Source organism: Triticum urartu, chromosome 1A (genome assembly GCF_056163025.1).
Source record: "Triticum urartu cultivar PI428250 chromosome 1A, HENAU_Tu73, whole genome shotgun sequence".
Lineage (NCBI taxonomy): Eukaryota > Viridiplantae > Streptophyta > Magnoliopsida > Poales > Poaceae > Triticum > Triticum urartu.
The window spans coordinates 519,546,692-519,560,271 of record NC_141873.1 but is presented as its reverse complement, the minus strand read 5'-3'; the positions used below and the strand labels follow the sequence as shown (position 1 = coordinate 519,560,271).

At 43.8% G+C, this 13,580-nt stretch overlaps 1 protein-coding gene and 1 pseudogene across 1 annotated transcript; both read left to right on the top strand.

The window, feature by feature from the left end:
• Nucleotides 1-2,218: 2,218 nt before the first annotated feature.
• On the top strand, nucleotides 2,219-10,053 carry LOC125527904 (uncharacterized). The gene is made up of 4 exons (XM_087539865.1): nucleotides 2,219-2,639; nucleotides 2,726-2,837; nucleotides 8,909-8,925; nucleotides 9,035-10,053. Exons 1-4 carry the CDS (start codon nucleotides 2,225-2,227, stop codon nucleotides 9,481-9,483), a joined length of 993 nt encoding a protein of 330 aa, XP_087395991.1. The 5' UTR covers nucleotides 2,219-2,224; the 3' UTR covers nucleotides 9,484-10,053.
• On the top strand, nucleotides 3,679-5,371 carry LOC147992154 (uncharacterized; annotated as a pseudogene).
• Nucleotides 10,054-13,580: the final 3,527 nt, after the last annotated feature.

Sequence of the window (13,580 nt, the reverse complement as noted above, 5' to 3'; positions counted from 1 at the left end):
CATCCTCTCCTCTTCGAGAAAATCTCAACGCATCCCATAAGTTGCAGCTGCGCGCCGCTTCAATGGCGTAGCCAGTGAGAGGCCATGTCCACTCTGGACCGGCGTCAATACGGAGCAACCGCTCTACACCAGCATGAATGCGGGCACCTGGCTCCAGAAGAGAATACACGCAAGTAAGGAGGGAAGGGTGAGAGTGGTCAAAAGCGGGTGTGGGTGCTGTCTAGACGCCCGCAAAGCTCTCCTGATTTGTCTTCAGTTTGCGAGACAAAGTGCGTTCAGACCGTTCTGCGGACCGATGCAGGACCACGTTGGATGGCACAATACCTCCGGACTGCGCAGTCCGAACGGGTTGCGAGAGGTTTGAGGGTTACCGTTGGAGACACTGAAACTATACATTCTTAACTTCCCAAGTGAATTCCACTTTTTACACCCAAGCTGTAAATTTGTGCTAGATTTTCTTTCATTTAAGTTTTCTTCCTTAACTTTACTCCTCAATTGATACATTGTGTCACATTTAATGCAATCTAATATTTCTCCCTATTTCTAACAAGTTTTGCCCACATGTCCGGTACTCATAACCACACAAACCATCTTGTACCTCAACATTAATTCCTTTATGAATCTTTGGGTCAAGCCTTACCATGTCTGATCACGTATGAAGACATCCAGTGAGGTCTCCCAAAAGTTCGCAACATTATCGTCAGGAGGTTCAGTCCCCATGCAGCAGCCGACTATCCTCACTTCCTTCGTTTGTGTCACAGACGCCGGTTCAGTCAATATGTGTGGGGTTCATTCGTCTAGCCATACTACTCCAGATTACCCCTTCCGTGCTGGGTGCTTAAACCCCTCCACAGACGGGTTTAGCATATCCATCACTAAGCTTCAATCAATGGAGGCGTAGTCTCCACTGGCGGGCACTTTCCTGTCGGTGAAAATTGACAACTAGTGACAGTTTTAAAAGATGAAAACACCATGGTGAAGGCAGCGTGGAGAGTAGCGGCGGACAACTTAGACATACCCATGGATACTCGCTCCCCTAATTCATTAATCTCATTATTAATTCATGTATTTCTTAAAATATTAATACTATAGTGATTTTTTAATGCCACAATGCAACCATGTGGATGTCTCTATTGAGGGGAGGGGAACTTTTGGTCTATGGGGACATATGCACCCTATATGAGAATTTTTTTTAGTAATTCAACAAAAAGTCAAAAATTCCTGAAAATATTTTTGAAATAAACTTGACCTTCTATTGTACTCGTGAGAAATAAAATCCACAAAAGAAAATATCCTTTTGACTTCTTTACAAAAAGACAAATTTTTGGCTAAAATAGTGTGAATAGTGACCTACAATAGCAAACAAATTTTGTCTTTTTTGCTGTGAGGTCAACTTTTGTTTTTTCGTCGACATTTATATATCGGTGCAAAAGTAAGTCAAGTGTTTTGTCAAAATAGTTCTTACCTATTTGACTTTTTATTAAAATATTAAAAAAAATCTACATATAAGGTGCATATACAACCAGGAACCAAAGTGTATTTCCCCTATTGAGGCCACAATGCAAATCCAGGTTAGTTAGGTTGTTGTGTCAAGCTGGGCTACAATTGGCGGCAACAAAGTGGCAGATATGTGGCCCAACTGGAACTGCATAGAAAGACATACTACTAATTAATGCTAAGTGAGCATCAGTGGCACCGAGTCTCTACTCCTAATGTCTCAGTTGGTAGGTCGCGTTTCGGGTTTTATTTTCGTCCCATCATTTTCGTCCGGATTTTTTTCGTCCTCAATCCCACCTCCCACTTCCCGGTACCAAAAAGAAAACCAACCAAAACCAGGTAAAAAGGGAGCGATGCCTCCTGTCCTCGCACGCCTCGCACTCGCATGCCTCAATGAAAAAAGACCAGCGAAAAAAGACCTACGAAAAAAGACCTACGAAAGAAAAAACAACGACAAAAAATCAGGCGACTCGCACGCACGAGCGAGGCCTCCAGATCCCTTCGTCACCGCCCGACGCCGCCAGCCCTGTCCTCCTCCCTGGCTCTCGGCGGCGCCCGCTCCCCATCTCCTCCTGCGATCCTGCCGTCGGCCCGCCCCACCTTCTCCCTCACTCCCGGCGCCACCCTGCCCCCACCTTCTCCCTCACCACTGGCGCCGCCCAACCCCCAACCTTCCTGGATCCCGGCGCTGCCCCGCCCCCACCTCCTCCCTCGCTCCCGGCCGCCCATGCCGCCTATGCGCGCCCCTCCCTCAGCCCACCGGCGACCTCCCATCCTCCACCGTCTACCCCACCGTCGGATCTCCTCCTCCCCTCTCCTTCTCTCCCTCGCGGACGCGTCAAACCCACGAAATTTCCCTCCTCGCGGCCGGAACCCTAGCTCGTGCATGTGGGGACTGGGCTGGAGGTGCGGCACGGGATTCGCACCGCAGGATTCGCCAGCGACGAGTCCAACAGGTAGTCGAATCGGGGAACGGGATGGCGCACCCTGCTGCAGCCGCCGGTCGGGACGAGCGCGGCGGCGACGAACGTCGGTGCGCCTCCCTTTCCTCGACCTCCAAGGACCCGGGCGCCGGATTTGTTCTCGCCTGACCAGCCTCGGTATCCAGCTCCCTACAGCCACCGCCGGCGTTGACTCCCAAGGTTCGATCCGCCTCTCGCCTTTCCTCTTTCGATTCATCCCGTTGATTTGTGTGCGATCGATTTGCGTTTTTTACAATTCCAAATAGCAGGCGAGGATGACGATGACGCCAAAGATGACGAGGCCCCGAGCTCGAGCACGACCACTACGATGCACTGCACAAAGGCCCCTGCTTCCTGCCTGCCCTTCCCTTTGCTTGGGTAGCTCCTCCCTCTCCCTCTCCTTCAAAGAACTAATATTTAGTTTCATTTCTTTTGTGTGTGCAAACGTTTTGACCGCCTCCATATGGCTGTTTATGTAGAAGATAGCTCTCTCCAGATGTTGTTCCTGTCCTTCTCCTTGGTTGTTGAGCGCTACACTGTCAGGCCTCGATATATACCTGTCATAAGTTCAGTTAAGTCGCGGGTAACGATTCAGTTATCCAATGGCTAGGATCAAATAGGTGGCGATCATCTCGACCGTTGGGCGTTATTACCGTTGTAACAGTTACTGTTCTTACCGTTCGGGTTAAAACCCCTCCCTATAACTAGCCGGGTTGTGGCTGGAACGAATATGCTTTTGGATGAATTCCCTCAACGCCGTCATGGCTAATATACTGGAACCCTAGCGTTCCTCTTACCTACACAAGATCCTACCAATTTCCTTTACAAATTCATAGATAGATCCAAAATTACTGTCCGGGTCCTAACAAATTGGTAATCAGAGCATAGGTTTCTTCCTCGGCCAAGCAATTTTTCCAGAGAGAGAGTAATCCCACCCAATTCCCTCCCTAAGTGTCGATCGGGATCAAATTGAGCAGAGGCGACGTCGGCAGCGGCGAGCGGTACCGGGGCGGCGTTGGAGGCGGCGATCATTCGGGCACAGATCGGCCGAGCGGGAGCGGTTGGTTGAGCACATCGCTCAGTCGGTAAAATCCCGCGTTCCAACTCCGATCCGTGTGTCAAGGAGGCGTGGATTGTGGCGGCGGCAGGATCTGAGGTGAGATTCGGGTTGCTGGTCCATACAGTGGTAAAATTCCTCTTTTTCGCTTCAGATCAGGAGATGGGGCGCGCGAAGACAATCGATGAGGCGGATCTTCAGGAGGTTCTCTCTTTGCGCAAGGATTTCGGAGTTCTGCAGCAAGATAACATCCAGATGCAGAACCAGGTGTCAAAATTGCAAGAGGACGTACAAGTTATTGGAGCCAAGCAGGGGCAGATCTTTGAAACAGTGGGTACAGTTGAACAAGTTGTGCGTGATTTGAGCAAGCAATTGGCGACGATCAGCACTGTTCTGACAACTTTGGTGAAAGCAACTCAACCTGCAGCCCAGCAAGACATGCCATCTAGTTCAACACAAGTGGCCAAATCTCCTACTCTGCATAGGGAGCAGACAGAGGAACAAACAGCTAGGATTGAGCAACTGAAACAACAGTTAGCAACAAAGAAGGAAAAGACTAAGCAGTTGGAAGAGATTCAGTTGCAGAACCTACCTCCTATTAGAACAAACAGAGCTACTGTACCTCCTGGTTATGGTCAGCAAGGGAGAGCTGAAAATGCAAGTACAATAGGAACTCCAGTTACTGCCAGAGAGAGGGCAAACACACCTGCATTTAATCAGTATTTTCATCAGAATAGAGACAGGCAATTATGGCAGGGTTATTACAGGACCTATGAGCAGAATATGCAAGCCCAGTTTATGAAATCAATGACCAAAGGCCCCAGGATGGATTTTCCTAGATTTGCTGGAACAGACCCAGTAGGTTGGATAAGACAATGTAACAAGTATTTTCAAATGGCTGGAGCTCCAGAAGAGTACAAAGTCTCACTAGCTCAAATGTATATAGTAGATGAAGCAGATGTGTGGCTTAGGAGATCTGGTCTACTGAAGAAACAACTCAATTGGAAACAGTTTGGAGCTGAAGTGATTAAAAGATTTTCTGACAAGGGCTCTTATGACTTGACAGAAAAATTTAATTCAGTCAAACAGTTACACTGTCTCTGAATATACAAAAATCTTTGAGGATTTGATGGCTGATGTGCAAGAGGAAAACCCTGAGCTGGGAGAGCTCTGGTTTGTCAGATGTTATGTCAATGGACTAAGAGATGGAATTAAGTTTCAGATTAGACCTCTCAGGCCACAAACATTAACAGATGCTTATTGCATGGCCAAGGATATAGAACCAAACCACCCACATGTAGCAACTGTTGTTAAGAAACAAGGCACCTCCTACAACAATTTTTACCAGAAATCCAATGGAACAATGCAGAACAAGTTCAGTGCAGTGGAAACACAACAACAAATTCTAGTGCGACAAGCTGAAACAACAGCTAACACTACACAAAAAATCAGGAAAGTGGGAGAGTGTTGGAGGTGTGGAGATAAATGGGTGCATGGACACAAATGCAAGTTAATTCCCAACATTCACTTGCTGCAACAGGATGATCCAGAACAAATTATAATTGATCAAGAAGAAATACAACAAGACCAGCAAGAGAATACAGAGGAGGGGGAACAAGCAATGTTCATTTCTGCTCATGCAATTGGACATCAATTAGCAGTTCCAACTCCTACTGCTATAATATACATTAATGGCAAAAGAGCAGTAGCCTTACTTGATTCTGGTAGTACATCCTCTTTCAATAACCAGGATTTTGCTGTTAAGGCCAACTGCCAGCTGTTACCTGTCAAGGGCAGAACAATAGCTAGCAGGAGGAGGAAAATTACTATCTACAGCAGTGGTTCCAAACTGTGAATTCCATATGGCAAAATTGAAGTTAACTCACAACTTCAGAGTGTTATCACTACCAAGGCATGATGTCATCCTGGGCTATGACTGGATGACTATAGTCAGTCCTGTCTCATTCAACATACCTGAGAAACAATTCAGTTTTACTATGGAAGGAAAACAGACTGTCACTACTGCAGTTTTCAACAACTCTGGCAACATAAAAGAAGTGCCAGCTGAGGAAATGAATAAGCTGTTGGATAAGGGAGTAGAAGGGTTTTTGTTACAAGTGCATAATATACTGATGGAAGCACATGAAGGAACACCAACACCTCCTCAAATACAGAAACTACTATTACAGTATGCTGATCTATTTGAGGAACCAAAAGAACTACCACCCAAAAGAGCTCTAGACCACACTATTCCATTAGTCCCTGGTGCAACTCCTCCTCATGTGAGACCATATAGAGTTCCCCAACATCAGAAGCAAGAAATGGAAGATCAAATTCGAAAACTGTTAGCTGCAGACCTCATAAGGCACAGTCAAAGCCCCCTATGCAGCCCCAGTTCTGTTAGTCAAGAAAAAAGACAGTTCCATGAGGTTATGCACTGATTTTAGGAAACTAAATTCTATCACAGTAAAGAATAAGTTTCCAATACCAGTTATTGAGGACCTACTGGATGAATTACCTGGAGCAACATATTTCTCAAAGATAGATCTGAGATCAGGTTACCACCAAATAAGAATGCGTCCTGAAGATATACAGAAAACTGCATTCAGGACTTATTTGGGGCACTTTGAATATTTAGTGATGCCTTTTGGGTTGTCAAATGCTCCTGGAACATTCCAAGCACTGATGAATAGTATATTTGAACCCTATCTCAGGAAATTTGTGCTTGGCTTCTTTGATGATATATTAATATACAGCAAGAGCCTACAAGAGCACAAGGAACATCTGCAAATAGTGTTGCAATTACTGAAAGAGCACCAACTGTTTGCTAAAATGTCCAAATGTGTTTTTGCTGTGCAGCAAGTGGAGTATCTGGGACACATCATTTCTATGAAAGGAGTAGCAACTGATCCTAAGAAAATACTAGCTATTGCTGAGTGGCCAACACCAGACTCTGTTACTAAATTGAGAAGTTTCTTGGGCCTAGCAGGCTACTATAGAAGATTTATAAAAGGGTATGGCATGATCTGTAGACCATTACATGATCTTCTCAAGAAAGGGCAATTCTCATGGAAATAGGAACATGATCAAGCATTTGCACACCTGCAAAAAGCACTAACAACAGCTCATGTACTAGCCCTACCAAACTTCTCTCTTCCATTTGTATTGGAGACAGATGCTTCAGGGAAAGGAATAGGAGCAGTTTTAATGCAGCAGGGCAGACCAATTGCATACTACAGTTCTTCTCTTTGCCCTAGAAATGCAGCATTGTCCACCTATGAAAAAGAAGCTCTTGCTATCTTGGAAGCATTGAAGAAGTGGAGGCACTATCTACTTGGAAATGAGTTAATCATTAAAACAGATCAACAATCATTAAAGTTCATTACTGATCAAAAGATTACAGAAGGAGTACAACACAAACTAATGATGAAACTCTTGGAATTTAATTTCAAAATTCAGTACAAGAAAGGAAGTGAAAACAGAGTTGTAGATGCTCTTTCAAGAGTACTCCCAAGTTGTTTAGCTATGTCTGCTATCACACCTGTTTGGGAAGAAGATCTCATTTCCAGTTACCAAAATGATCCAGTTTCTCAACAATTAATGGAACAATTGCTTCTCAAACAACCATCTGCTGACTCTGAGTATACCATCCATGCTGGAATTATCAGGTATAAGGGAAAAATACTGGTTGGCAATAATGCTGCCTTAAGAACTAAGTTAATTCAAGCATTACATAGTTCACCTGTGGGAGGACACTTAGGAGTGAGAGCCACATACCAGAGGATCAAGAATATATTTTATTGGCCTGGTCTCAAGCAAGAGGTGGAAAAGTTCACTGCTGCATGCCCTATCTGCCAGAGAGCAAAGCCTGAACACTGCTTACAACCTGGTCTCTTGGATCCACTACCTGTGGCTGATATGGCCTGGCAGCATGTCACAATGGATTTCATTGAAGGGTTGCGCAATTCCCAAGGAAAGGAGGTCATAATGGTGGTGGTGGATAGGTTTACTAAATATGCTCATTTCATTCCATTGGCACACCCCTATTCTGTCTTAACTATTGCCCAGGCATTTGTGGATCAGATCATTAGATTGCATGGACCTCCTTAGTTGATCATCTCAGACAGAGACAGAATATTCACAAGTAAACTATGGAGAGACATCTTTCAGGCCTTAAAAGTGGAGCTGAGATACAGCACAGCCTACCATCCACAAACTGATGGGCAGATAGAAAGAGTAAACCAGTGTCTTGAAACATATCTGAGGTGCATGACCACAAATGAACCAACAAAGTGGATGTCTTGGCTGCCCCTGGCAGAGTACTGGTACAATTCTACATATCACACTGCTTTGAAAATGTCCCCCTTTCAAGCTCTCTATGGATTTTCTCCTCCTCTAATTAGTGAGCTAGCAATTCCTGGTCCAGAAGACACAGAGGCTCAAAAATTCCTCTCCTCTAAGCAACACATGTTGGAGCAAATAAAGGAAAACTTGCACAAGGCACAACATAGAATGAAGCACTATGCTGATATGAAGAGGGTGGAAAGAACATTTGAAGTGGGAGACATGGTCTATCTGAAAATGGCACCATACAGGTTAGCTGCATTTGGGTTCAGAGGAGCCCTCAAACTGCAAAACAAGTTCTATGCCCGTTCATGATCACTCAGAAAATTGGCAAATATGCTTACAAGTTGCAATTCTCTAGGAAGTAAAAATACATCCAGTGTTCCATGTGAGCCAGCTCAAGAAGCACATTGGACCAAAATCAATCCCCAGCCCTTATCTCCCAATGGTCAATGAAGATGGCACTATAAAAACTGGGCCAGCTGAAGTTTTGCAAGTTAGGCAAGTGCCTCGACACAACATTCCACTGGTTCAGTGGTTCATTTAGTGGCAAAACTTATCTCCAGCAGAAGTAACATGGGAAGATGCAGATTTCATCAAATATGCATTCCCGGAGTTCTTCCAGGAAACCACTCAAGCTTGGCATGCGGCAGAAAGAACAACGTGAGGACACATTGTGTCTTAAGGGGGGAGCAATGTCAGGCCTCGATATATACCTGTCATAAGTTCAGTTAAGTCGCGGGTAACGATCCAGTTATCCAACGGCTAGGATCAAATAGGTGGCGATCATCTCGACCGTTGGGCGTTATTACCGTTGTAACAGTTACTGTTCTTACCGTTCGGGTTAAAACCCCTCCCTATAACTAGCCGGGTTGTGGCTGGAACGAATATGCTTTTGGATGAATTCCCTCAACGCCGTCATGGCTAATATACTGGAACCCTAGCATTCCTCTTACCTACACAAGATCCTACCAATTTCCTTTACAAATTCATAGATAGATCCAAAATTACTGTTCGGGTCCTAACATACACTCACTCATGTATGTAGGTTGAGTCCAAGCACAAGTAAGCACCATTATGTATGCTGAAAGACGACTCTGTTCAAATATTCTTTTTCTATCCTGGTTTGTCGATTTGTGTGTGATTGATCTGCGTTTCTTCCGATTTCAAATAGTAGGCGAGAAGACGACGGTGACGCAGAGGAGGACGAGGACCCGCGCTCCAGCCCGACCACGACTATGCACCGCACGGTCCCTACTTCCTGGCTATCGCCAATTGCCCCATTCCCTTTACAGTACTACTCTATTTATTTTCATTGCTTATCACCCAGTTTTGCACACTTTCTGGCCCTTCCCTTTTTTGTGTGCAAATGTTCTGATCGCCTCTATATGGCTGGTTTCGTCCTCCTGCTCGTGCTGTCTCCATCCTCCTGCTCAAGTCGTCGTCGTCGCCTCCCATCCTTCATGGCCTGCGTGTGTGCGCCCACTGTTGGAGGACGACGTTGAACATGAAGCGGAGCCCAGCCGAAGCGGTCTGACGCGGTGGTCGTGGCCAATGAGCGGTGGTCGATGCCATGGAGCAGGGGCCCTCGGTCGCCTGCACATCGGCTGCGTTCTGAACTAATGCTTTCTGCAACTGCAATGTTCCCCTTCACATTGTATCTTGTGTAGGCAGAAGGAATGCAGCTCAGTGACGGCGTCGGCTACAACTGGATCGATGGCCTGAAGGCTTTTACTAAGAAGATGAAGAATGTTGTACAATAGTGTCCATCAACAAAGAGTCTTACTACTACCGGTTTGAGAGGCTCTATCCTCAGGTGATTGATTACTTAAGAAGTATACTGAATTATGATATCCATCGATCTAATTTTGTATAGGAAGTTTGAAAAACTAAAGAATCTGTGGTACATGATTTGATTTACTCATTTAGATTTTAGTAAATTGTGACCGGAAGTTTTTTTCACAAAACCAGTGCACCACCCTTTCTACACACATCATTCATGGATTGGCAGACTAAAGGTTCTATTCAACATCTTTGGTGGATTTCATAAATGGGCTAGAGTAAAAATAGACCAGAATTGTTATATGTGCTTAGGGAAGTGGGATTAGATCAAGATTTTTTTGACAAAATGAGAAATCAATGGCTCAAGGAGAGTAAGCCCAAAGAGATAAGTATTGTTTTCCTTTAGTAGCTTGCCGCATAATTCATTCAAACATATTTAGAGTGGAGCAGGAATATTCAAACAAGGAAATGTACACAATATCTATTAGTATACATGTGACACTTTCCGTCTTTCGACTAATGATTGCCTCCTACCAGGTATCACTAATAGCACATTCATCACATCATTTGTGTAGCTCATTCTGGTGTAAGTCGGGCCAATTTAGAAAAGATTTTAAAGCAGATTCATACAGGTTATAGAAGTCAGAGTCAAATGTTATAATAAGTGATTTGTTTGTGCATAATTTCTAATCGATCGTCTTCTAAGGATAAATGGAACTACTACCTTTCCTCTCTCCAATAAACTATTAGACCCTGCTTGTAACTATTTTTCATCTTGGTGTGATTTATAAGGGAGGCCATCCCATTAGTTTTTTGTTATTACATGCTATGATGACCCCGATTCATTGATGTATAGTGTCGTATGTGGTCAATTACCTAATATGGTAGTATCACTTCTCCTGGTTTGCCTTGGTCTGAAATCTGACTTTTGGACTGATTGTAGTCAATCTGAATTAGTGAGTTTATTTTTTCCAACGGTCCATGTTCAGTTCTCTACATTATCATGCATTTTCTTTGGTTTAAAGATGTCATGATGTTCACCAAGGCAGAGAATAAATGTTTTAAAGTTGTCCCTTCAATTGAAACAAGTATGACTTGGTCCTTAGTGCCTATGCAGACATGAAAACGGAAGGTCGAGAGGTTTAAATATGTCATGATGTTTACAATTGTGGATATCCTACTTCAGGTACTTGCCTGATAACTCACAATTTCAACACAGAAGTTACTAATCTGTAAGACATGCCCTCTCTCATTCAACGATGTCCTGAATTTTTCACACAAAGCTTTGCAATCTTGCCAAGTCACAAGAGAGCCAAGTAATCATGCGAATCTTCAAAGAACTTCAAGTGGCATGCCACCATTTGCAATGGTTGTGATGTAGTGATAATTAATAAACCGCAGGCCTTCTAAATATTCTAAAGTTGCATATCTAAGAGCATATTATATTTCTCATAAACAACTGGAGTTAAGCTTCTATCCTCTTCCTGTCTTGAAGGAATTATCTGTTGAGTAAGCTACAGTCTCTTTGTTTGACTAGCTAGGCTGTGTTACATACATGTATAAGATGATGCTTCTGTGGCTATAACTGGTGCCTGCCGCGCTAAATAGGAAACACCCTATTAATTACCCACCTCAATTTCATTAGTGCGTCCGGCCTGTGAATTTTACCCCAGACTATAAATCCCCTCCAAACGAAACCCTATAGGTGTACTATGACTCTTAATAGTGTATCATTGTAAAAGTCAGTGTGTTGGGTTATTTTTTTGGTGTGGTTAGAGAGCTCAACTCCATTTGGAACGAGGGTTTGAGTTTTATTTTTCCTAAACCTTTGAGAGGCAGAACCATGGAAATATTTTGTGCTCTCATTCCTCTGGATGGAAGCTCTAACTTTTCCTCTTTGTTTCCAATAAGCTACTTTCTTCGAGATTGTGCAATGAAGGATTTTGATGGTAAGGGATCGTAGAGCCTCGGGTGACTAGCATTAAGATAGGAAGGTTGTTGCCGCCCTTGTCCCTTGCTGCTGGGTTGCCATGGTGGCGTCAATCACTGGCTTATTTAGAACAATAGTTAGTGGATTTTGTGATAAGGGTGAGGGCCGAGAGTGAGAGGGACGGGGTTGGGATTGGTCTGTTGTATGCGTGAAATTATTTCCCTACTTCAGAAAATATGGCAAATTGCATTTCATTAGAGATTGATTTACAGAAAATTGCATGAGCGAGTGGTTCTTGCATTTTTCAGCAAGCCGTACATTTTCTTGGTTATGACATAAGGGTAAATGTACTGGTTGGTTGCTTCAAGACTTAATAACAGACACTATGACAATGGCTCAAGAGATATCAGATCTACCTTCTTGGCTGGGGTCGTTATGGGTGGCGCATGTCTCGGCCCCCTTGATGGCCGTGGTGGATGGACATGAACACGAGGGGGGATCAGGGCGGAGAGCAGGGTGGTTGGCGGGGGACTCATCCTTGGCAGTTCATGGGAAAGTACGGTGTGAAGCAGAGGGGGCGCCATGGCGAAGGTGAGGTAGCCGTCATCCGGTCATCTGTACTCCTAATGTCTCAGTTGGTAGTCTCCGCTCACCGGTTAAATTTCGTCCCACCAACACCGTTTTTTTCGTTCTCCCTCCCACCTCCCACTCCAAGCTATTCCCACCGGCTTTATTTTATGTGATCTGAATCTGAGTGAGTCTTAAATTTTGGTGCAGTGTGAAAGGAGGAAAATAGTTGCTGGAAAGCAGGTAGATCTACACCTTGAGAGATAGCATTTTGCGGTACATTGTTTAGGTAAGGATATTGTGCTTTCTTCTGAAAACTCAGGACTGTCGACAAGATTGAGTTGTGTTCCATTTTTAAAAAATTACTTAGAATCCTGCTTCTGGCAATACTACTATGAACTGGCATACCTCGTGATCATGAGAGGATGACAAGTTCATGATCCCCAAGAACGCCCTCATGTGCGGCTGCCGGTCGTCGGACAAGACATCTCTGACGACTTAGCCACACAGCGAACCAAAGTTCGTCATGGGAGGATGTCACCTTGGACTGGAGCAACAGACGTCAAAAATTTACCAGGAAAAAAAGCTCACAAATAAGAGTGACCCAAACACAAATTGTCGTACGTTTGCAATTAAAATCTTAGTAGCAGCTTGATTCTTACTATTGTTACTTTGGTGGTGGGTATAATTAGTCATGTAGTAGAATCTTAGCTTCATCTTATTTCTTGAGAACATATCTAGCTATCAGATCTTCAAGAGTACACCATAAAAATTGAAACGCCTATCAGCTTCATAGAAGAAAGTTAGTCTTATGATAGAAAAAAGGACCATCAGCCCTTACAGTGCCTAATTGGTTAGCGACTGCTTTTCAGGCTCAACTGATTACTGACTACTTCCAACAACATATGACTGACATGACCAACTAGAAGTAAATTTCGTTGTGATCAAGATGGTGCCTTTATTTTGGAAAACATGATTGAGATGGGTAGGCGCATGGGCATCTCACCGGAACAAATAGACAGACTGATTTCACTCATACACAGGTTGATTGTATTATACGGTCAACTCACGAAGTAGCCGGATACCTTTTGCTTGAAGTTTGAAAGCCATTAGCATGCTAAATTATATGGATGTGCTGGTCTTGACGTGTGTGCACGTACATTGTAAAATAAACTTGAGTAATGATTAATACCTTGTTTACTCTTTGTTTGCTTTACAGGTATTTGGAGTATCTATTATGTTTCAGAATTTCTCGAACTATGGTATCTCCATATCCATCTAATGAATCCCCCCCCCCCTAAATTTCATTCAAGATGTCTTAAGGAGAAATTTGGTTTTTGGTGAACTGAAACAATATACCAATAAAAATTTAGCGCTTGGCTGTACATATGAATGTTAACTTTGTTAAAATAATTCTCCCTTTATAAGAGAAGATTTCTTA

What these genes read in the sequence shown, in the direction of transcription:
- LOC125527904 (XM_087539865.1), top strand. Translation starts at nt 2,225, where the DNA reads ATGCCGCCTATGCGCGCCCCTCCCTCAGCCCACCGGCGACCTCCCATC. An exon ending in CGCCGGCGTTGACTCCCAAG is followed by an intron (nt 2,640 to 2,725) that starts GTTCGATCCGCC and finishes AATTCCAAATAG; the next exon opens with CAGGCGAGGATGACGATGAC.